This window comes from Chaetura pelagica, unplaced genomic scaffold (genome assembly GCF_000747805.2).
Source record: "Chaetura pelagica isolate M959 unplaced genomic scaffold, ChaPel_1.0 scaffold429, whole genome shotgun sequence".
Lineage (NCBI taxonomy): Eukaryota > Metazoa > Chordata > Aves > Apodiformes > Apodidae > Chaetura > Chaetura pelagica.
The window spans coordinates 528,028-553,998 of NW_009954542.1; the positions used below are offsets into that span (position 1 = coordinate 528,028).

Genomic DNA, 25,971 nt, shown 5'->3' on the forward strand with positions numbered 1-25,971 from the left:
GCAGACAATAGAGGATGCAGCAGAAACCCTGTGACAGAGACAGCATCTAGTAATGAGCTGCTGACATGACAGCAAGCCACCCAGCCAGTAGCCCTCTCATAAGCAGCCTTTGGAAAGAGGGCACAAAGCTGGAGGTTGGCATCCATCTCTATGAGTATTCCTAGTAGGACACACACTTCTCACAAACTGTGGGTTGTAACCCCAGCTTCTTCCAGGATTTTAGCAACTTTGAGAATGCTAATTGAGGATTCCACTCAAGAAGCTCACTGAAGAGTTTCTCACACCTAATAAACGTGGAGAAATGCAGTTTATATTACCATAAATAAAATCAATCCAAAGTTTGCTGCATATCCTGGCAGGCGGTCAGTCCATGTCAGCTTCTCCTTTTTATCCTGTGACAAAACACAAAGGTAAGATAAAAGAACAGACATTATAAAATGTACAATAGCCAATATCAAGAGTTAACAAGATTTGTTACTGATAATTTTTTTTTATTCCCCTACTCCTGTTGTAATTGTGAAGATTATTAGAACAGAAAGTGTCTGCAGATTCAGAAAATATCATATGTAACTATGATTTCTGTATTTGAAAAAATGTATCCAGCTCTTGTTAAATTTCATTATATCAGGAGAAAACCCTGAAATTCACCTGAGTTTACCTTTAGACAAAGCAAGATTCAACCATTTATTTTAAATTGCTTCTTGTGAATCTTCAGAAGGTAGTGCTGGAGACAGAAATAATGACAAGAATATTCATTACCATTGAACCCAGTTCTTTTGTCTAGTGGTTACCTTGTCCAGATGTGACCACTAAGATAATGATTGCAAAGACACCTGAATCCTTCTCCTGGTACTTGGTCTATAGAGGAGAGAAACTACAAATGCAAGGCCCCTGTGTGATCTTCACTACCAACCTTGTTTTCTTCACATGCATAATTCAAAGCAACTATGATCAGTGCAATCCAGTATCCTTTTACTCTTCCCCACACAAACTTAACTCCATCTCCAGCAATGTGTATACCTACAGGAGATATTTGACTGGGGATTTATATAAGAAATACGATTCCCTTCTCTCAAAATAAGTTTCTTAAAATAATAATAAGGTCATTACTTTGTTTAAGTTAAACTGAAACGATATAATCAAATTAACTAAGGACACAGAGCCAGATGCTGTTTGTATTTCTGGAACTGCTGCTGGTATCCCTTGGACTGGTACTTCAGTTACATTTGAGTAAACCTAGAGTTATTCTGAATTTAAATTAACTAAAATTGGATTAGAATTCAGGTCAAAGCTTTCAAATAAACCATTTCTGAGGCACAGTTTTCCTCAGATAAAAATCTGGGATCATTATAACCTTATAGAAGGCTTTCCCAAAGTAGTACTAGCAATACAGTATATATTCCAAGTGCAGAAATGCAGCCATAAACTTTCTCATGGATTTTACTGGGATGTGGAATTAGACCGAAGACATGATTCTGTCTATGCATCCAGTGCCATCATGTTGGTGCATCAAACACTGTGGGAAGTAGTATTACTCAGCATCCCCTCCTCTCATCTCAGCTGTTCAATCAGACAAGTTCAACATTTGGGAGAATGCTGGCAGGACTGGGCCACAGCAAACCCAGGGAGAAGCATAAATAATATGGCCCAGTGGATGCAGTACATAAATACCCCATACAGTACATACATGGAGTCTATCATTTAGCTGCAAGGCTACTTTAAAAAGCATTTATGTGAAAGCACAGATGCATTTAATTTCATTTTGGCTTTTACCACTCAGCAATTACACAGGACACCATGTCTAACTAATTCAAATTTCACTAGGGGAAAAATACTGAAGAAGCAAAACAGCAAAATGAGCTTATACTAGCCAAAGCAGTTAAAGGAAAGAAGAAAATCTTTTATAACCCTACTGAGGTGTAAAGAGGAAACTGTGATTCATACAAAAGGTCCAGGAAGAGGCAAAAATTACCAAGAAAATTAATTTAAAAGTCTCCTTAGCGGTAAGAATTTTAGAAAATAAGAAACCATAGTATCAAAGTCAAACTTGCATATATCCTGAATCATGCTCACCAAATCCTGAGCAGCAAATTTGCTAAGGTTTTTTAATGTTTGGGTGGTTTTTATTTCTAGTGATAGAAGACACTTTCTCTATTTTGAAACATTAGGCAGGTGTCTGACATGATCTACTACATTTATCTATCTATTTATTTATTTGTCTGTGTATTCCTAAAATAGAAATGGGTAGTTATAGGAAAGAAGAAAGCTAGGAGAACTGAGCAATGCTTGACATCTACTTTTAGAGATGAGTATGAGTAGCTAAGGTGTGCCTAAGCCTACATTTTTAGGCATTAAGAGACATCAGAATTAATCCATTTAAGGGTCCCAACTTCAGGAGAGTTTAAGGACCACCAGTCATTTTGGAAGCCCTAGGCTTAGCACCTGAATACTTGTTTTACATAAATTACTGCTTTTCAAAAGCCTTTTATGTCTGATGAGTTCAATAAAATAAGTTCCTGGAATAAAGATTTAGAAGCATAACAGATTCTTACCATCCAAATTTATTACTGTGAACAACTAAATGAAATATGGACTGCCTCCAAAAAAAAAAACCAACCACCTTACCATGAACAGGATAAAACTAATCCTTTTTCTTATGATGGGTTGACCTTGGCTGGCTTCCAGATGCCCACCCACCCACTCTCTCACTTTCCCTCCTAAACAGGATGGCAAGAGAAATGAGAATGAAAAAGCTTGTGGGTTGAGGAAAAGATGGGAAGATAACTTTCCAATTGCTACTACAGGCAAACCAGACTTGGCTTGGGGAAAAATAATTTAATTTATCACTGTAGATTTGGATAGTGAGAAATAAAAACAAAATTAAAAACTTCTTCCACTTCACCTCCCTCCCAACTTCTTCCCAAAACCAAGTTCAGTCCTTCGTTCCCAACTTCTCTACTTCCCACCCCAAGTAGTGCAGCAGGTTGGGGAATGGTGGTTCTAGAGTCAGTTCATTACAGCTCCTCTCTGGTGCTCCTTCCTCACACTATTCCCTTGCTCCAGCCCGGGTCTTTTCATGGGCTGCAGTTCTTCAGGATAAACTTGCACCAGTGTAGTCTTTCCAGGGACTGCAGAGGAATCTCTGGGCATCCTGAGCACTTCCTCCCTTCCTCCTGTCTGCACCTTGGTGCAAACAGGATTGATTCTCACTGGTTTTCCCCTCCCTCCTCACTCTCTGGCAGCATTGTTTGTTTTCTTACACACTCTTTCCCAGAGATGTCACCATCTTGTCAAGGGGCTCAGCCATGCCCTGCAGTGGGTCCCTTGCAGTGGCCCTGGCAGCTTCTCACAGAAGCCACCCCTGATGCCACCACTGCCAGTACCTGGGGGCCAGCACCAGGGAAAATTAGTGTCAGTGCAATGGCATAAAGAAAATCCCATTTGCATTTGAACACTGAACAAGGCACTGCAGGTCAAACAGAGATCAGGGGAGTGACAGACACTTTGGCAGTGCTCTCTCTGTCTCTTCTTACAGTGAATGACACGAAACCAGAAATTAGGAAAAGGAGAGAGAATGTGCATGGGAAAGGGCAAGTCTATAAAGGAAGGACAAGATCAGCAAGCCATCTAGACAGCTTGTTTCATGCATGTGCTTCCTTTAGCTTTAGGTGACTTTGCTACCCGTTTGACATTCTCCGTAGCACTTAACCAAAGAGAAATCTGGACACATGCCTGAGCTGCTATGCCATTATGAGAAGAGAAAAGCCAGTTGACAGTATCACTGAGTTACTCAGGCAGCACACGTGGCACAAACAAAATCCTGAAATTTAAATCAATATATTCAGCAGCTAAAAGGTACTTTCTGTTACAGCTCTTGCTACGTAAACCAAGTCTATAAATTCACTTAGTATTTTCTCTCACACCTGACTCTACTCTCTGGCAATAGTGCCATCTAGCCGCTAAAGGATTGTACTGTGAGGTAGCAAGAACACCTTGTCTGCCATCAAAATACTACACTTGCACCCTGCAGCAACTGTGGTTTATTCGAAATTAGTAGAATTAATTCATAGACTTCTCACAGGCACATACCCCAGTTTAATCATGGAACGTGCATCATGGAACGTTGTCTTGAACTTACACAGGGGTAAGAAAGCTTTCCTGATGATTGATAGAAACTCAGCCAAGCAGGCAGGGTATCTATCTGGAGCAGTCCAAGAGGTGTTTGCATCTCTTGACACAACAAGATGAAGCTGATAATCTGAATGACAGACACGCTGCACTTTGTAATATTGCCCAAGAGAGACTGTATTGCAGGGAAATGTTTACATGCAGGCAGAAAGCCTCACAACAGAGATCATATTTTTATGGTGAACAAAGTACACTAAAAGATACACTTTAGCATCTTTCTTTCAGTTTCTCTCAATGCAGTGATGTATTTGCAATTGTATTTGAAGAAAAAGTAGTTGCTGTTCTGGGAAACAGTGACGTGTTCCTGTTTAAATGTTTCATGTGGTCTTGAATGTGTTCCTTGCAGGAATACAGTTATTTCCTAATAGAAAATGAAAAAAAATCCCACAACCAACAAACAATCAAGAACAGAACAAACAGAAATACATAAACAACAAAACTAACAAAAAAGCCCCAAACCAAACCAAAAACCACGAACAAAAAAACCCAAAACAAAAAACAAAGCAAAATGAGCCAAACAAAAAAAAACAACTATAAAATAAAATACATTAAGCCTCATTTAGGTTTTACTAGATGGTTTATTTCCCTATGAGTTACCTATCATGGCAAAGTTCCAACCTGTACAGCTCTGAATCCTCAGGTGGGCCTCTGAGCTGTGGAAACCTGGAAATATGCTGCACTTGGACAGCACCAAGCAGCTTTATGAAAACAGCTTTGTGTTTCTCTGTGAATTAAACCACAGTCAGTTTGCTCAGATCACAAATATTTCAGGTTTTTATTTATATTTTCCCACAAAAGAACACTCAAAGCAGGTGTTTTCAACCATCAGCCATGGTGGCTCAACCTGCACTTGGGGATTAGAGTAACACACTTTCTCTCTTCTGCATCCTGCTTTTCAACTCCAGTTCTGAAATTCAGGCTCTTCAGTGAGGTTGCACCCAGGCCACCCCAATGATTCACTGCATAGAGCTGTAATAATTGACTGGAACTTAGTAAAAGGCACTCAGGGAAGAACAGAATCCAGGAACACTCTCTCCTGGCTTCCTAGGGTCTTGCATAGCTGGCAACAGCAAAAAGCTGCAGAATTGTATTTCTGATGACAAAATCCAGAAGTTCATCTCTTCTGTGCCTAGAAGCACCGAGCAAGTCAATATAATTTTTATAGCTGCACTTTTCTTAGTACAAATAGAAGCTTTCATTTGTGTAAAAACTGTGCTGTCCAAACAAGCATCTAGGAATAAGAATTGTGGTATCAAGGACAGGTCTCCTGTTTTTGTGTAATTCCCAAAATATTGTGTATGTGTTGCAGATTTACAACAAGGAATGAAATGAGCATCTTCTGAAAGGGCTCCTATAATTTTACTTTGGACATGAAATAAGGTTAAAGCAATGAGAAAAGGATACTTCAGAGCTATTCAGAGGTTTAAAGAAGTAATGAGTCAGGAAAAGCCTGCAGCACAGGTAGTTTTGGAAGACAATTGATTCCAGGGTGACAGGCACAGTCAAGGCATATCAGCATCTCTGGGGTCTTGCAGTGGGCCACAGTGGTATTTACAGCTAAGAAATTATTTGGACAAGTTCATGGGACTGACTCTTCCAGTCTGTATTAGTGACCACTGCCCCAAAAAAGAGGAAAACCAAAACTGCTGCCACCCTGGGCATCTATCAATGCCTGTCTCTATCCCAGTCTGAGTCTGTCCCTAGGATTTCTATCTTCATACACCCACAGAAGGTGAAACAGCATTTGGTAAAGACCCATTAAAAGTGGGAACAACATCTTCTGTTCTTCTCACTTAGAAAGCAGTAAGGGCATTTTAACAGTAAAGGTGTTTTGTGCCTGATGGTCAGCTTCAGGTTTGCACATGGAAAACAAACTGCCACAACTCCTTTGGAGCCAGATGAAGGGCTGCAAAACCTTTAATTAAAAACTTTCCTTGTCTTTGAAACATTCAGAATAGATCAGACTCTCCAATAGCTTTCAGTCAAGCTTAATGGACACACTCTACATCATTTGAGGAAGCAATGCAGAACAGAGAACTACGTGCATTGTGTGCAAGGCCTAAGCCTTAGGATCATGGAAATTAATGGGATTGCAGGCTAAGCAAGGTTATTGTTAACTATCCAGTCCTGGTTTCCTTTGTAACCACAGAATTTCCTTGAGGTGTTTTTTGCTATAAATTTTTTTAACTAACATCCTAATTGGCCTCTAATCACAGCTCTTTTGTGATGAACCTTCAGTCATAAGCCTTGTTAGGTCATTCCAATTGTTAATTATCCTGGTTGTTGAAACTGTATGGCTTATTTCCTGACTGCATTTGCCTATCTGCCTCTTATAGTCTTGACATTTAGCTGCAGTTTTGTCATTTAAGAGCCTCTACTGGCAGAGTTTTGGTTATGGCAGTAGGTTCTTACCAACTGTGAATAGGCCACTTCTTGGCTTTTCTATGAGCTTAGAGCACTTAGCCAGAAGGGAAACCATCAGACAAGCCCACAGCTGTGTTTCTTTCCCTGCAGCGTGACTGGAAACAAATCTCCCAGGGGCTACAACAAGGGCCACTCACTTGGCTTTTCACATAACAAGGTTTATGAAAGCACGTTTTAATACACTGTATTTATTCACAGATAAAACCAGCTGATTTCTCTGCTGTGTTTAAAACCTATTTTGCCTTTGATACTCATTGTAATGCATCTAGTGCATTGTAGCATATTGCAATCCTTATTGTATAAGGCTTAGTCTTTATACCACTGCTTAAAATCAACTTCTTGATATTTACATATGGTTCAAGTGAAAACTGGCAGCACTTCTTTTTAATATTTTTTTTACAATGACAGTTTAACATATGGCTTTACAAGTATGAATTATTTATGTAAACTTGAAGCTATTCAGAACATTACCAGGAACCCGCTGTAATTTACAAAAAACAATAGGGTTACATCTGTAGTCATAAATATTCATTGTTTATCAATGTTCTTTGTAGATTATTAATAAATCATAATGAGTGTGATCCTGAGAAGGCAAAGGGCCAGATGTACAGATACACTCAGACATCTGGTGGGACTTCCAAAGCAACTGACAGTGGCACACAGGTCTGTCATAGTAGGCAAGGTGGTAGTGGAATGGCACAAATGGAGTCCATGGCACAGAGACATCCCATCTCCTGCTCAGTTTTCTTTTTTAAGGGTAACTCCTGAACTTTCTGAGAGAAGGTGATGAAATGCCACACATAACTTTAAAATACACTTATGTAAATATAGTCATTCATGGGAAGACAGACTCCGTGCCAGACATGCCTACTTTAATTTGTGTTATTAGATCAGTTTAATATGTTTTGACATTAACTAGGTATGGACTGACTGAGCATGTTAAACAAAGGGAGAACAAGGTGAGTTTTAAAGACTACCTTTAGGAAAAAAATCAGTCATGAGCAATACCTGACATTGTCCTGGAGTTAACTGTATAGTCAATCACTCTTTACTCTGAAATACTCATTACTCATTACTCTAATAATCAAGCTGGTTTCACACTTCTTGTGTAAACTGTGAACATCTGATGCAGAAGTTAATGGAATAAAATCCACAGCACATTTAAAAACAATTTATCCAGTATAATTTTTCCAAAAAAATATCTTTTACTAGTTCCCATAATAGAGTACCATTTAAATGCTGGCAGTGATTTTAAAAGTTTCTCTCTGTAAATCATTTTAAGTATAAGACTATATTCTCTGTATAGTCCTTAAAACAGGTATTGGTTTCAAAGTCAAATACTCAACTATTTGCAGTATCTCTCCCTGTAATAAAAAAGGCTCAAAATTATGTTATCTTTTGTAACTTCAAGTCATAGAATCATGAAGGTTGGAAAAGTCCAACTGTCAGTCCTACACCCCAGTGACCACTAAATCATGTTCCAAAGTGCCACATCTACCTGTTTTTTTAACACCTCCAGTGACGGTACCTCCACGACCTCCACCACATCCCTGGGCAGCCAGTTCCAATGCCTCGCTACTCTTTCTGTGAAGAATTTTTTCCTAATATCCTATCTGAATCTTCCCTGGCAACATGACTCCATTTCCTCTTGTCCTATCACTAGTCAGTAAGGAGGTGATGCCAACACCGACCTCCCTACAACCTCTATTCAGGTAGTTGTAGAGAGCAATGAGGTCTCCCCTCAGCTTCCTCTTCTCCAGGCTGAGCAGCCCCAGCTCCCTCAGCCTCTCCTCACAAGACCTGTTCTCCAGGCCCCTCATCAGTCTCGTTGCCCTTCTCTGCACCCTCTCCAGCACCTCCATGTCCTTCCTATGCTGTGGTGCCCAGACCTGCACACAGTGCTCGAGGTGCAGCCTCACCAAGGCTGAGTAGAGGGGCAGGATCACCTCCCTGGTCCTGCTGGTCACACTATTCCTGATGCAGGCCAGGGTGGTGTTGGCCTTCTGGGCCACCTGGGCACACTGCTGGCTCATGTTCAGCCCCCTGCCAATCAGGACCCCCAGGTGCCTCTCTGCTGGGCAGCTCTCCAGCCACTCCTCCCCAAGCCTGTGGTGCTGCTGGGGTTGTTGTGGCCAAAGTGTAGCACTCAAAAATTTGCCTTGTTGAAACTCATACAATTGGCCTTGGCTCATCGATCAAACCAATCTAGATCTCTTTGCAAAGACTCCCTGCCCTCAGGCAGATCTACACTCCCACCCAACTCAGTGTCATCTGTACACTCACTGACGGTGCACTCTATCCCTTCATCCAAGTCATCAGTAAAGATGTTAAACAGGAGCAGTCCCAGCACTGAGCCCTAGGGAACACCACTTGTGACTGGTCACCAACTGGATTTAACTCCACTGAACACAACTCTTTGGACACAACCATACAACCAGTTTTTCGTCCAGCAAAGTGTATGTTCATCCAAGGCATGAGCAGCCAGCTTCTCTAGGAGAGTGCTGTGGGAAACTGCATCAAAGGCCTTGCTAAAGTCAAAGTAGACAACATCCACAGCCCTTCCCTCGTCCCATAAGTATCTAATAAGTCTATTTGCCTCAGATATATAACATCTTACCTGAAATTTATTTGTAAAAATATTCATTCAGTCACCATTATACACTTCAATATAAGCAACTTGGGCCTGGTGGATCTAAGCCAGCTGGCAATTTTGCAATTTGTAAAGCTCAAGTTACAGTTCCTTATGTGGGAGTCTCTTAGTAACATTTAATAGTCTTGTTACTTTTCTAAACTGCATGTATTAGCTCCCTTAATGTGAAGGGAACCAAATTAAAAAAATTAACTGAGCATTATTTCAGTTCTGCATGAAATGCATTTAGTGCTGGACTCTGAGGGAATTTGTCTTTTTTATGCTTCTTTGAAGTTTGTCTGGCCCGACTCTGGGCCAGCATCCTAGCTTGAAGAATCTAGGCTGAAATTCTTGCTCTTGTAAAATCAACTGCAAAATTCCCAGTAACTTCAACGAAGCAGAATCTCACCCCAAGACTTTGGCATTGCACATTTAAAACCATTTTGTTCATTGTCTTATACCATGTGAAGTCACTTATCCTCACACAAAGTGGGAGAAAAAGGCATGCAACACATTATCAGTTTCCTCTGGTTGGAGCTTCAAATTTAGCTTACACAAACTGAATTATCACACCAACAGCAGAGGAGGGTGGTGTAAATGTTAGTAACATTTTTAAGTTGGTAATGAAATATTTGCGAAGGAGGGAAAGAATTTAAAGGGGATGTGGCTAAGCTAGATTCTTTCCCTGACTCCAGAGCATTTATTACCAGCTGTAAAATGTTAATTTTGTATTCTAACATTTGAATATGCTATAAAAATTGACACTCGATTGCAGAACTCAATCTACAAAGGCAAACTTTTGCCAATTATATATAGACAACACACAGAGAAGAGTTCTGGGTACAGAGTAAACAAATGGAAGACTGGAAACATGGGGAGGAGTAGAAGAGCAGAGCAGGATTTAGCACTCTTCGTGTTTGCTCCAAAGAGAACAAATTTCAGAAATTCATGTGCTTTTTCTTGCTGAGCTGTTCTACCTGACTGTTTAAACCCAGACAGTGTAATTTATCAGTGTACCATCTCTTTAAAAAATACTAGATAGGCATCATCATACTGTGAGCAGAGAAAATGCACAAGGATGGAGAGGTGGGAAACAGACACCAGACGTGTTACAGGGACTGCAATATGAGGGGAGTGGGTACTCAGAAAGCCTCCCTTCAGTATAGCAGGAATAATTCTTATTGGCTTCTTCTGCAGTCAAAGCAGAAAGAGGCACTTCTAGAGGGAAGAGTAAGAGGGTCCAATTTGGCTCTTGGTCTGAGCCCATGTCTATGAAAAATATTTATTTTGGCTGTTTGTGGACAAAATCTAGATTGAGTAGATGCCCATGATGAATGCCACCATATCTTCACCCACAGAGACACCCACACAGCCTCCCGCCAAAACCCCAAGCAAGACTGGAACAATATAGAATACCAAGAAAGAGATGTCAATGAAACACTGGGAGGCAAAGACAGAAATAAAAGTTCAATGGAGTTGGAAGAGTAATGAGCAACATACATTATGGTACTATTAGCATTATCTTTTGAAAGCTGTCATTTCAGGGAACTAGAACCATCAGTGTTTGTATCAATTTTCATTTTTCCTGAATGCAAATTCAATGATAAATGTATTTTTTCAAATTATGTACATTTTTGACATTGGCAGTCATGTCTCATGAAGTACAATACTTCTCAGTGCCCCAGAGATGGACTTTCAAGGCACCAAATCTCTACGCCTGGTCACTTGATTTTTTTTTAATATATTTTTACAGGACAACGGGGTAGAAGTATCAGAGCAAAGCTGACAGACAAGCACATCTCTACCACTTTCCACTAAGCCACCAACAACATCATACAACGTTGCTAGAAAATCTCACAGATCTAAATATAAAATGGAGAGCACTCTAATATTAAGACCCTTCTGATTCCCAAATAGGGAAATAGTAACTACCCATACACTAGGCTGAATTCTGTATTATTCTTTCTTGCAGTGAGGGGCCCAGAACTGCACACAGCACTCAAGGTGAGGCCTCACCAGTGCTGAGTACAGGGGGAGAATCACATCCCTGCTCCTGCTGGCCACACTATTCCTGATACAGCCAGGATGCCATTGGCCTTCCAGGTCACCTGGGCACCCTGCTGGCTCATGTTCAACTGGTTGTCAACCAGCACCTCCAGGTCCCTCTGCTGGGCTGCTCTCCAGCCACTCTTCTCCCAGTCTGTAGTGCTGCCTGGGGTTGTTGTAGCCAAAGTGCAGGACCCTGCACTTGGTTGGATCTCATACCATTGGCCTCAGCCCATTAACCCAGTCTGTCCAGATCCCTCTGCAGCTTCTTCTTACCCTCCAGCAGATCAATACTCCCCCCCAACTTGGTATCATCCACAAATTTACCAAGAGTAGACTTGATCCCCTCAACCAGGTTGTCAATAAAAATGTTGAATAGGACTACTGGTCACCTGACACCAACTGGGTGCAGCTCCATTCACCACCACTCTCTGGGCCTGGTCATCCAACCAATTTTTAAGCCAGCAAAGGATGCACCTGCCCAAGCCGCGGGCTGTCAGCTTTTCCAGGAGGATGCTGTGGGAGACTGTGTCAAAGGCTTTGCTGAAGTCTAGGTAGACCACATCCACAGCCTTCCACTTATCCACTAGGTGGGTCACCCAGTCACAGAAGATCAGGTTGGTTAGACAGGACCTTCCTTTCCTAAACCCATGTTGCCTGGGCCTTATCCCCTGGATGTAGAGATCCTTATGGGCCTTTCTTACAGCATTTTGTTGCCATGCCCCATCTGTGGTTTTAGACCACTGAAACATCTTTTGCATCTTGGAGCACCACCACCCACTTTACTGGTCTGTAGAGAAGACCCAGAGCTTCTGCTGTAGAGCACTGAAGAACTTAGCACTGCCAGGTAAAACAATGCTTATCTACATCCCTTCCTATTTTATCCTGTCCCAACTAAATGCCAAAGCCCACAGAGCATTTACAGTGCTTTGGAATCTTGCTTTTAAACCCCATGTTATAACCAAATTTCAACGAAAGTTAAGAAAAATATTCTTCTGGAAAACAGCTTCCAGTGTAAAATCATCAATTTCCTCAAAGTTTCCAGACATATGGAGACTGATCCTCTTATTTGCTGCAACTGCTTTGCACTGCACTGTTGGAAGACTTTCAAGGTAGACTCTGTCCAAGGGAAAATAGCAGGGATTTGCTGAAAATCCTCTGTTGACACAAATCTGATATAAAGGCTTCTATTACATGTCCCATTCCTCTGACTAGCATATGGTATGTGGCTGAAATGGAGGTGACAGATACAGCCTAGGCCACCTACAGTGCTCATTTGACTTTGGACAAATAATTCAGCTAAGTGGCCTGTGATGTGGGCAACCACAGCTGTGACAGGCATTGGCTGAAATGTTGGGAGCTTCATGTTATCATTACATACACACAAACAAAACAGTTATGTTCCCCAATGAGAGCAAATAACACCAGAAATAAACAGCCTCCCCAAATTGTCTCCTGTGAAGCACAGTCAGTCTCTGAACTTCCCATTCAATCATGAGGTAATGGGAGGAAAGGTAGGACAGGGGCAGGGAGAGAATTTGTGTGGAGACCTCACACTCATGTTTCATTCTATGTCCCTGGCCTCTTTTAAAAGGAAAAGGGGGTGGTTGCTTTTCACCCTTGATAGAACATGCATTGTTTACTCGTACACCTGCAGAGACAAGAGAAGGAGGAAAAAGATCTTTGGAATCTAGAAATACTGAGGAATTCTCCGTTATTTACAGTTTTGAAATCAAGGACATATGGGTTTTTTTAAATTTTCTTACTGATTTAGTTCAATCAGTTGTTACGGATTTGTTGCAGGATTCATTTCGTGAAATTCTATAACTTGGGTAATAGAGGAAATCAGATTATATTAAAATTAAAGAAAAAAAAAGTATTTAAAAATAAACTTTTATGAAGGAAATAGATTAGGGGTCCTTATGTCTATTGCTGATATGGGTAAGCAGAGGCTTAATTACTACCAGGAAGACCTAGATTGGAAATGAAGAAAATCCTTGCAACAGTAAATCCTTCAGCCCTTCAAACAGTTCCCAAAAGAGGCTGCAATATTCTCATTACTGAAGATTTTTAAGAACAGGTTAAAGAAAGATCTGGCAAACATGACACTGGGCATAACAGGCCCTGCTTTGGAGCACAGTGTGGGAGCTAAATGTCCTCATGGGTTCCCTTCCAAGCTTAAGACCTGCATTATTTTTTTTTTTCTGTGATGCCTATGACCTTTGTGGCCTCAAACTCCTTTAAGCTATTGAGAACATTTTTTATTTTTTTCACATTCTTCAGAAAAAGATCAAATACTGATAAATCTCATGTATTTTCCTCAAATTACCAGTAAGACAAATTAGAAATTGAAGTCACTACCAGCAGCAACCAGCAGTTTCTGATAGGATGTGAATAGAGACACCATCACCCATAAATAGGTGATTTTCTCATCATGTATCCACACAGTAACTCATGTGAGCAAATACAAAACTCTCAGCACCATTTCAGGGGAACACTGGCCAATGAGGACATGCTCCTTATTAAATGAAGGAGGGTATTTACTATATAATTATTACCTCACACAAGTCTATACCCAGAATGTAACCAGGAAGTTTGGATATACCAGACCCATGACTTCACTGTAGTCAGCACCTTGGCAAAAGCCAAGAAGCCAGAAACAAGCTGAGCCAGCACCTCACAAAGCTAGTTTCACTTGTTCATAGCAGGGCAATCCAATAGAGATGGTAATTTGCAGTGATATCTTCTATACTCACACTACATAAGTAGGAAACCCAACAGTGGTCTGTCCCTTGACCTCCAACAGGGAAGTGTGACTTCCTGAGTCAACAGACATAACTTGTGTCCCTGTCACCGACAGATGAAGCAAGGAGAGCTGACCTATACACATTTCATGCAAGCAAATATGCCTATTCCTTCCTCCTTCAGTTTTTCACTAGTGCTTGACTCCTCAGAAACCACAGGATAAAGATGCTAAAAGTGATGTTCCTCACCTGTAAAAGCACAAAGCCTTCCAATCAAGCCCCACAAACTAAATGCACACACAAATGCTGGAACATGTTTTAAGGTGGGAAATTTATTTATTCCAACCTTTGGAGCTTGTTCTCTGGTCCTTTTAAGCAAGATAATGCAGTTTCCTTTCCAGAGATACATCTGATAACTAAACTGATACTACTGCAATTAATTCAAGTTCCCTGAGGTCCTGACCCTGAGGTTTCCTTTTTTTCTGACATTGTGCTACTACCAGTTTACATAGCTCATGAGATTGACACTGTGCAAAATTCACCAACTGCAAAGAGACTGAGGTATTATAATTCCATCACCTATTTCTTTTAAATGCACCAATGCCATTTTACTGGTATTTGTAGAAATCCCAGCTGAACCTGTAGGATTATAACAGCACTAAGACAATATATTCATGTGAGTAATAGGACAGAATAATTCTTTCAGAAATAAATCAATTTCATTTAAGTCCAAATAAGAATGAATAAACTAGCAACAGATTAAGCATCTGGAACTTTTTAAATAATTTGACTAAATGTGCAGGATTATTAAGAAAAGATGTTTTTTCTTCTATTGGGATTTATATATAATATTTATTTCACCACAGATGAGCTTCATCAGGCAGCAGGAGAAACAGTCAAAAGAAAAGAGTTTGCGTGTTTGCTCAATAAATGAACTATTTGTTCAATATTTTGAAGAAGGTGAAAACTAACACTGTGCTAATCCTGCCAGGCATGGCCTGTGTGTCATTGGTCAACTGAGCCCTGAAATCCAGTGTAAAAACATCTGGAGGTGATACAACTCTGAGAGGTTCAAAGGAGACTAGTGAGCTCAGCGAACGCAAATTTCCAGGTCCAAATTTCCAACATTGCACTTTGGGGCCTTCAGGGGCAGAGCAAGGAATTTCAATTCCCGCTTTGCTACTGCTATCCCAAAACATGGGTCCTGAGATATCTAAGGTATATGGTGTACAGAGAAACTACATTAACACCATATCTACCCCTTTCTCTTTTGCTGAATTGTCCTGTTGTCAGTACCTCCAGGGATGCCAGCTGGGTATTCTTCATGCAAAACACCTTATTCAGAGATGCTATTCAGTATGGATTACCAAAGCCTGGATCCAGAATGCCCTCTGGGGAGAATGAGTGGGTGTGATCTTTCCCCAGCAATTACAGAAGAAGCGCTACCATCATGTTTAGCCTTATGGATTTCTGATACTCCAGTAATAACCCAGACACCATAAGGTCCTTTTGTCACAGAACTTCTGGAGTGCACATTTTTCCATTCTTGCCTTATTCTTTAGCAAGACAGATATTTCTTCTGCCCTGCCTCCTACCAGAAGAATTCTTTGGAGTGCAGAGCAGGCTTCTCAGAAAATCTATCCATAACTTTGTCTACATCATCCCTTTCTGAGCATTCTTCTTCTAGTCCCATTCCTCCACATATGCTATGTGGCCTCACCTCAGAGAACCTCCAGCACACATCTCACTCCTCCTTACTCAACCCTACTTTGTTCTGCGTCAGCCTACGCTTCTCTTTGCAAAGGTCTCTGTCTTTGCTCCCTCTTTTCCCCAGTCTTCATGCTCTATTCACAGAATTACAGAATCAGTTATTCCACTATGATGCCTAACTATTCTTGTTTTTTTTTTCCCTCCAATGGAAGCTTTATAGCATTTCAGGATAAGAAAAAAAGGAGGGAGACATGTCCCAAATAAGGATGGAAAGCTAAAATGTTTGTTTTCAAAAGTGTTTTTAATTACTGAGAACCAAATGTTTTACGTCAACATATAAAATATTTTGTTTTGATTTATTCTATTTTTAAAAACCCTCTAGCATAAATTGCATTTTGAAAGAAAAAGTCATTTAATAACAGCAGCTGGAAACTCTTCACTCTATAAAAGTTGAACTAAGATATTTCATTAAAATCAAAACATATTTTACAACAAAATAGCCTGAGTAAACAATATTTTTCAGTGGAAATGATTTTCAACTCTCCAATTTTTTTAACAGCTCTGCTCTCAATTGTCTTCCAACACAGTAACAACAGGTGTCTATAGAAGGAAAATATCACAGGGGATTTCTGGAGTTGTGTGCTCTGTGCATCCCCTGCTGTTAGTGTTTATCATGCATGTCATGTGTTGTCATGACTCCTACTAGTAACGGCAAGATTCTTCATAGTGCGTACTGGCTTGGACTTAAGACACAAAAAAACCACTTTACCTCACTTCACTGTGCAAAAAAAGGCTTCATGGACCTGCAGTTTGTGCTTTCTTGGGTGAAGACCTGCTGTACTCAACATACTCCACCTGTTTCAACAGCTGCTGATGAAACAACCATGTCAAAGAGCAATGAGGACCTATGAGGACCACTGCATCCAAAGTGTTTCCTGCCTGAATGCCTGGACAATTCTCACAGGTGAAGCAATATGTTCTTCCCTACCTTGTAGCTTTGTGAAAAGAGTATCTTGCCCTTGACTAGGTTTCTCAGAAGTGCAGGTGGTATAGCCCTGTGCTGTATTCATTTTATATCTGGATAGCAAAGCAATGAGACATTAGGCAAAGTTGCCTGTTTGCCTTGTAGAGATGTATGAGATAATGTAGCCTGATTGCCTTGAAGGGACTGGTAGTCAGACAAAGGGTAGGAGGAAGCAAAGTAAACCTTGCAAAGAATTTCTCCCAAACTTGTGCACGTACAGTGGCAACATACGGACCAAAAATTCAGCATTTGCAAATACACACATATTTTATCAGAAAATATTTTTCCATTTTTATCAGAATAAAAATTCAGTCTCTGTATATGGGCATATCTGTATAGGGGAACTTGAGAGAAAAATCACCAAAAGGTCAACTACACACAACAGTAATAAAATGCAAAGTATTCTGTTTTTATCATAACTATATTAAGAAGAAACATCTTGACAAACATTTGTAACTATGGAGAGAAGCAGCATACAGGGATAAATCTGATTGTGTTCTATGGATGAAAATTACATATTAAAAATATTAATATTAAAAATGTTACTGCAAAGGCCCAATTATGGCTGAAATTCATTATCATGATCTTGAACAGGGAGACCAACCTATAAGATCATCAAACCCAGCCTACGACCTAACACCACTACATCTCCAGACCATGGCACTAAGTGCCACATCCAGCCTTTCCTTGAACACATCCAGGGATGGTGCATCCACCACTTCCCTGGGAAGTCCATTTCAATATCTAATCAACCTCTCCATGAGGAAGTGCTTCCTAATATCCAGTCTAAACCTCCCCTGCAGCAGCTTGAGGCCATGATGAAAAGGAGTACATTGGGACAAACCCCTTTCCTGCAGAGACACACTATAGTATTCTATAAGCAGATATGCAGAAAACTCAGTTGTGTTGCAATCATATTCCTCCCCATGTGTTACAACTCCAAAAAGAAAGAAACAGCAATTCATCTGGCTGGTGCTTTCATTGTCCTGCATGTTTGGTATCAGATCCTGTCCTGCTACTGTCCATGGGATTTGGTGTCCTCCGGGATTCCCAGCATACAGGAGGACTTTCACTTCACCTAATCTCTGGTCACCATTTGGCTGTTATATAGACAGACAACCACAGAATAATACTATTCATCTGGAAGCATCTGTTTGATTTTTTTTATATATATATTTTCATAGTTAGCAGAAGTTGCAGCCTAAAGTAACAACTCTCTGAAGAACCTCTCCTGCAGGTCTTCTACATACCATCATAACTGATAAATTTCATGACATTTTGGAAAGAGTACTATGAACTATGATACCATAACTCATCTGAAGCAAATCATTACTCCATGCTGAATAGTTTGATTACACTTCTATTCATAAAGAAATGTACCCTACACCTACTGCTTGACACAGGAAAGGAAGAGAGTCAGCAATAAGCTAATTGTAATAAGCCTCTTTTCACAGTATCAGTTAGTTGCTCATCAACCTGCCCAATCATTAGACTTTTCAACTGTACTACATGTGTTTCTGCTTCCCCCATACAGGACTATGTAGAAGCTGAGTACTAGGGCATAAGGCAGAGAACTGAGCTGTTTTGACAACTACACAGAAATATTCATGTTAGGCAAAGAAACACATAGAGTGCTCGAGCATAAGAGCAGACTACACAGCAGCATCACATACCAGGGATGAGGCAAAAGACTGATAGAAGGATAAGAGGTGTAGCCTTATACAGAAACTAACATGATACAGAATCTGAAGTATAATGAAGCAAATTCCAGGCAACCACCTCAGCCACGACAGCTCTCATCAGTTACAAGCAGGTGTTCTCTGAGACATTTAAACATCGGTTTAGAAGAGCCTGGTACGAGGGCCACAAGAAAGACCAGCAGCACCCAGTACAGAAATGCAATTCAGAAAATCCAGATTTTCAAAATTTAATTAATAGTAAATTTTCCTGAACACTACAAAATTCTGTCTTTATAACTTTTCCTTTTTTTTTAATCTTTCCTTCTGGGTTTTGGTCTTCACTACTTTTCCCGTTTTCCTCTCACCAGGATATCTAAAAGTAACAATTTAACAAAATAACAGGAGGCTTCTTAACTCTTCCTATGACTTCAGGAAATAGGGCTTTTGAAAAGTATTAGGTATTCTGAGGTCTGTAATAAACCTTCAGGAGTTCATAAACTTGGGAATTTATTGGAGGGTTTTAAAGATGGACAGAAGATGAGAACATTCTTTGGGTTCAGCTCTGCTGCTGACCCAGCAGCTCATTTCACCATATGGGTTTAACAGTGTGTAGGTTATCTGAGTGCTACAGGTGATATACCACTGGAATGTCCAATATACCACTCTCTTCCTTCAAGGCTTGAACCTGAGCTATGACACATAAGTGCTTAAGTCCTGGGAATGGATCCAGTTGAAGCCATTCACATGTAGTCTGTGAGTGCATTTCATGGCTGTTCCCGTGTTACTTTGTTCTGTATTTCAGTTTGGTTGTTGGGTGCATGTTTCAAATGATACTATTAAAAAGCTTCTTTGCAAACTACTGACCCTAACCTAATCAGATCATCTGCAATGAGAAATGCAGGGAAACTGAAACAGAGTTTCCTAGTGCATCAGGAACACAGCTGAAGGAATTAGAGTTGTCACCTGAAGTCAGAGTTGAGGAGCAGGGACAGTTTCATTCTAGTATTTTTCTTTTACCCTGCATTTGCAAATATGTCATTTTGTATAATACAGAGCAGCACTGTAGGCAATACAGAGCAATTATCATTCCCCTCCCAAATGAGGAGGCCTAGCACAGGGAATGCTCTCCTGCAGCATGTCCCTTTTCAACAGCAGGCTCAGAACAAACCATAACTTACTCAGGTGGCCGAGATGCCCTTGTGGAGATCCAATCTATGCAATCTGATGCTGCAGCTACATAAATCCACTAGTAATATCAAGTGATCATCTGTAGGAGACTTTTATATAGGTGTAAGTTCAGCACAAATAAAGTTCCATGTAGAACAGGGGATCCTCTCTTACAATGAAGTCAAAGGCATGATTTCATGATACATAAAGTTACTATCAGTGAAAACAAAAAAACCCCTGTCATTGTCACTGATAATACTTGCAATAAACAAAAATGCAATAAAAAATAAACCAGGGCAGGCTTCTGAGCTGACCCTTCCTGTCAGAATTGTTCACATGATTTAAAATGGATGGAATAATCTTGGAGGAATTACCTTTGCCCAGCAGTCACCTCTTTGAGAGAATACACTGATTCAGAAATCAAATCTGACATTCCTCTACCAAAATAAAACAAAAAAGCCTGGTTGCAAGTAATGCAATTCAGTGTCATACACTATTTTGATACATTAAGAAATAATTATTATAGTGACATAATTTTCTGCCTTTCCAGGATTATGTATGACAGCTTTTTCCCTGTATAGCAGAGAATTAGTGAAATATCTGTATTTGGCAAATGTCTGCCACTGGACCCAAAAACAAAATGTATAATTAAAATGTACCATGTGAATGGAGAACATATTTGGAGGAGCTTTGCATTAATAACTAGATAACTGAACTTGGTATCTTTATTGCATTTTTATCAGTGAATGAGCTAATATGGATAATACCAGTTTAATTAATACATTAAAAAAAAGCTTAAGCTGCTAAAATACACTAACAAGAGATAAAAATTTAAAGTGTTCATTCCCACATGTATAAACAATTCTGGAAATACAGAATCATGGTTTTCTTCATTTTGTTTTGATTTTCTATGAAGAAAACCCTTGTCCCTCAACATGAAAAATGGAAAAGTAAGGTACAAAGTTCACATGTGGAAGAATATTTTCATTATTCACTGACAATTTTGTTTGGCTTGGGTTTGCTTTATTTTCTTCTACTGCAACATATGTAGTGGGTCAGATTTTTACTTCAGGTCTACAGATGTAAATTAGAAGGACTTCCTGTTAATTCTTGTGAATTACTCCAGTTTAACAGAGATCAAAGTCTTGTTCAGAAATTGTAGCTTGTATCAGTCAGGAACAGGCTGGGACAACTGCAATTAATGGGACAATCACAGTTTGCATGCAGTAGTAATCTAGAATGATAGAAACCTGCCATTGCAGTAAAGCAAGTCTATTCCTCATGCAATTCTAACCTTCATTACTACTGCAGTTTAAGTTCTGCAGTGAAATGATCATGGTTTTGACAACTGGAGTGAGGCTGGTGACATGCACTAAATGCTTAAGCAAGAAGCATAAGTATGGGCCTGAATATGTGTAAAACACAAACTCCATTTGCCAGAAGCAGAGATCTGGACACATCTACATTCTGACTGGCACACACAGGCCTGCTACAGCAGCAGGGGTGGTCTAAACCTCAAGGAAACAAATCAGTATTTTAAAAGGGATCTTCTATCAAGTCTTGGGCAAGAGCCATCTTATTAGTGCATATCTTCCACTTACAAACACACACACATGCACAAACGTATTTCTAAAGTATATCAATGCTGTTTAGATATAATATCAAGACCCTTTTAAAATCAAGATATTAATTCAGAGTAGAAAAGCATTTCAATGCTAGGGGAATGTTTATAATCCATTTCTCCAGTGATGATTTTCATACTGTAGCATAGCAAGTGATTTTGCTTGCATTTCCTCTTAGTGAAAGACAGGATGTCCAAAACTGTAGGCAGTCATGATCAGCCAGATAACTGACATGTATTTCCAACAACAAGAAATGGTCAAATATCAGGCCAGCAACAGGTTTCCAGAAAGGTGTGAGTTCTTTTCTTGTTGTGTGGAGAAGGCAAGGTGAAAAAACACTGCTTCTAGTCGTAAGACAATCAGACTTGTACAAATAATTGTCATTTTTATCTTCCCTTTACCTGTTAATGAAAATATAGCTGTAAGCTTATTAGTAGTCATTTTTTATGATAAATTCCACTTTGCATGAAAGAGCTTTGGAGTATTAAAAGTATTTCTGTAGTTACAATTTGAGATTAGACAATTTGTTTAGATTTTCATTGCAGTAGACAGATAATATTTTCCTAGGTCTGAGCTCTGCCTCTCATATTTCTATTTCACTCTATATTTCTTCTAAAATCAGTAAGTTTACTCCAGCTACCAGACATGATGTAGCACAAAAAAGTCTTGAATATTTGTCACCTGAATCTCAGTTGACATTGAAAGCAACCATGGACCTTTGGGAGATAAAAAAGAAGTGTTTCCCTCAATGTTAAATAAAAACTTCCTTCACTACACAAATAAAATGCAGATTAAGTAATGAGTAGAACTTCTCCTATTTTCATCTTCACTTCTCTGCTGTTAAACTCACAATGAGAGAAGCAAATTAGAGCTGTACAAAAGCACACTGTTGTTTCTGAAAATGCTTGAAGTTGCACCTAATGACAGATTTGTCACTTTTTGGCTCATGTCTACCTTGTCTTTCAATCTTCCTATCATCACCCCTCTCTACAAGCCAGATTCATCTTGGTTTTGCTTCTGCTACAATTGCTACATATATCTCCACTTCTCATTCTAAGTTTTACGATTCCTGTGGATATTGCCCCCCCAAGTCCCTAAACTTTAAATCACAAACAAATCCAGAAATATATTTTCAGACATCTCTCCAAACAGGAAACAGGTAGAAACAAACTAATAGGTACAAATTTACCAAGGAAGGCTAAAGTGGGCTCCCCTGATAATATCATCCAATTAAATTCTTGGGGTCACTGTTCATGGAGAACATGAACATACTTATGTAGCCCCATGTATTCAAATAGCACTTTACAATCTCCTACAGATCATTGTATAATCAGTAGCATCTTAGATAGATGGGCTCTCTTTCAGATCCTGGTATCTCAGATTATCCACAGGCTTTCTCTTCTCTTCCAGCACACAAGTACGTTATTCATTAAAATTTAGAAAGGTCTGAAGACATGTCCATAAACACAGAGTGATCACTTGTCATGTTATACAAGGTTACTCTACCATTCCACACATTTATTTTCTTTACCAGCCAGTACTGGCTGCAGAATGATACAGAGGAGGTAATTACTTCTTTCTCAGGGAAAATCAGACCAAGGCAAGATGTGCTACCCAAATCTTAGCAGCAGAATCATGGAGTAACTCCATAAACCTTCTTGCAGATCACCATCAGAGACTACAAGCTCATTTATAGATTCAGATTCATCCAGATGAACAGACTTTTGTTGTCCAAAAAGAAATAAGTGCAGCTAGAAGGAAAACAGTCTTTCTTCTCTACCTCAAATAACAAGGAGAATATGACTGCTCACATCCCCTCACATATCCATGACAAGGCCAACTGAAAGCCAGCATGGCAAGTAGAATAAAAATGGAAACTTTATTTTTAGAAGATTGGCCCAACTGAGAAGCCCCTTATAAAACAGCAACCCCAACTGCAGCCTACACGTGCCTGCCTACTTAGAAACTTGCCATCCTCAGCTTGCCAGGCATAGCAAAAATTAGACATCATGAAAAGTGGTAAATATCAGCTGTGCTTTTTCATACTCTTAATGTTGCTGTTAGAGAATGATAATTTTTATTTCACAAAAAATGTTTCAGCCTTCAGACAGAGGGAGAAACCCACTTTTGTACACAGATGCCTTTGGTATCTCTGTTCATGTCCTGCACAACAAGCAAAATGTTTGACACCTTTCTTTTACTTAAATACACCAGAAGAGGAAAAAACAACAAATCAGCAGAGTAACTTTCAACTAAAAGAGTGATACCAATTTGGTGGGTTTTGCACTGTAAATACTTGCAACGATGATCACCTGCACTATTCTTATTTGAGGCACATCACTCCAAAGTGCAGCCAGGATCTGTATCATAGAATGTTATTTTCCCTAGGATAGTTTTGATTTATATATGTAAAGCTACATCCTCTAATACTTCAGAATTTTCACTGTAGTCAGTGGGAGGCAATGAGGCCTTTTCAACATGAAGTAGTTCCATGATATAAAATAGATGAGTTGAATCTGAATACTATGTTACCTCATTTCTTTCATCATCTTAGCAGGAGTATCTGGAAAACCTCCAATCTGTATTGATTTAATTAATAAATATGGTAGGCTTTATTGATAAACTGGTAGTCACCTTCTTGGCTAACTGGTGTGTAAGATCCTAGGTAAGAAACGAGAGCATTTTTTGTGAATTCAGTCATAAAACCCTTTCCTAGCCAAAACACCTAATCAACTTGGGTTGATAAGGCAAATAATTTGGAACCTTTGGGCAAATGTTTACTTAAGAAACAAATAACTTAGCTTTCTTGTCATCTGCATAATAATTCTAACTAGAGTCTCTAATGCTTACCCAAATACAGGAAGAAAATGTTTCAATTTTAACTTGTAGAGTTATTATGAGACACAACAAACTTCTGCAGCATATAAATGTGCAAGACAGTTTACTGTGAGACTAAGAAGATACAGCACTTATTTGGCATTGAGATACAAAGGAGTTGCACTGGCTGCTACAGAAAAGAGCAAATACACATTAGTAATATTTTTATGCTTTGTAGAGCCATATATTCCACTTTATTGAATATTAAATGTGCATGCAATTGGTCAGTCTTATAATACAGTATAAACCCAGATCACTTTAAATTACTGGGGCCCTGACATAGTTTTTCAAGCATGAATTGTGCAGCCATTCAGTAAGAGAAAGTCAATGCTACAAACATTATATTGTATTAACAATGTCTCACCTTTCCAACAGTAGAATCATCTGAAGGACATTTCTGTACAGAAATGGAAAACAAGACTCCTTATGACATTAGGCATGACTTGGCTTCTTTCTAGTGTTCACTTGTATGATTTAAATGGAATATGTTCCTTATAGACTTCTTAATGCTCACATAAAGAAAAGGGTAATTATGCACTTTAATTCCCAGATAATTTACTTCCAACACATTTTTCACATAAAATCTTTGAAAATATAGACATAAAATGCTAAGAATAACTATTCCTTCCCTTCTACTTCTTTTGAAAAGTTCCACATTCTCAGAAACAGCCCTATAAAGGAAGGTCACTGAGGAAAAAGCTTACTTAACTAAGATCTAAAATCTGAAATCAATACATTTGAAATCAAATGCATATTCATTTTGCCATTTTTCCTCTTAAAAAATAAACCAGCTCAGTATATTACATGAAGCTCTCAAGTCTTGATGCCATCCTTAAGAGTCAGAGATGTAGTTCCTTCCTGTATCTGGTTATTGATACTGCTGTCCCCAGTTAGCACAATTAGTTCTGGTGGTAAAATCAAGCACATGCAAAAGCCTCTTGAAAATCTTCAAACTCACCATTCATTGCTCACAAGCTATTTTTTATGAAAACCTCTAACAGTTATGGCAGCTGTACAATCACCATCTCTAATAATCTGACTCAGGTGAAACGAAACAATAAACCTCCACTTTGATGGACTTAGCTACAAAGTGATTTCTACCAAGCAATCAGAGCAAAGTCAGTAACTTCTACTATATGGATAATGATACTTTTAATAACTCAGAAACTCATTAAAAATATCTAATTTTAATACTGAGTTAAACATAGATGCTCTGTGTCTGCTTTCTAGGATTAAGATTTCCTTAATACTCTCTCACGCCAGGATCTTGCCTTGCAAGCTTTCCATTTGTAGCTCTTCCTTGACTTCAGAAAGGGCTCTGGAGAAAAGAACAGCATAATCAAGCTCTTAATCAAATTCATTAAAATCCTGATGATATAGAATCCAATTAAGACGTTCCTCTCAATTCCAGAACAGCTTTTTACCTTCACTATAAAACATCACCTTCCTTACCACATAAAACTTACTGTATGCCTTGCTGTCTGTCAATATGAAGTACTAGACTTAGAAATGAAAATGGGGTAATTAAATCTACAAGCTGTTACTGATTTAATAATGAAAAGATAATGCTAATTGGCTGAAGAACTTCTGAGCAACTTTCAATCATGCTATTAGCCACGTTGTCAAAACCACAGCAATGTTGTGATATGTCAGTTTCTAAAAGTAGGATCTTTCTCATCTCATTTGCTGGTACAGCACTTCCCTTGAGTGGTAAATGTATTTCTGCCTGTTTTGAAGTTTCCTGCACGAACCAGTTTTCCAGGTTTACCCAACAGTAAAAACACATGCCAAGTTTCCTAACCATCTCATATTCTTGAAAAGTATAGAGTAAAATCTTAATATTTCCCCCCCCCCCCCCCCC

The 25,971-nt window shown here is 39.3% G+C and overlaps 1 protein-coding gene across 1 annotated transcript in view; it reads right to left on the reverse strand.

The window, feature by feature from the left end:
- Window positions 1-25,971, reverse strand: part of ANO2 (anoctamin 2, calcium activated chloride channel) — a 156,483-nt gene that overhangs the window by 42,737 nt on the left and 87,775 nt on the right. Inside the window, exon 14 of the mRNA XM_010004927.1 lies at window positions 318-380. Coding sequence (XP_010003229.1) covers window positions 318-380 — 63 coding nt within the window. The remainder of the gene's footprint in view (window positions 1-317; window positions 381-25,971) is intronic.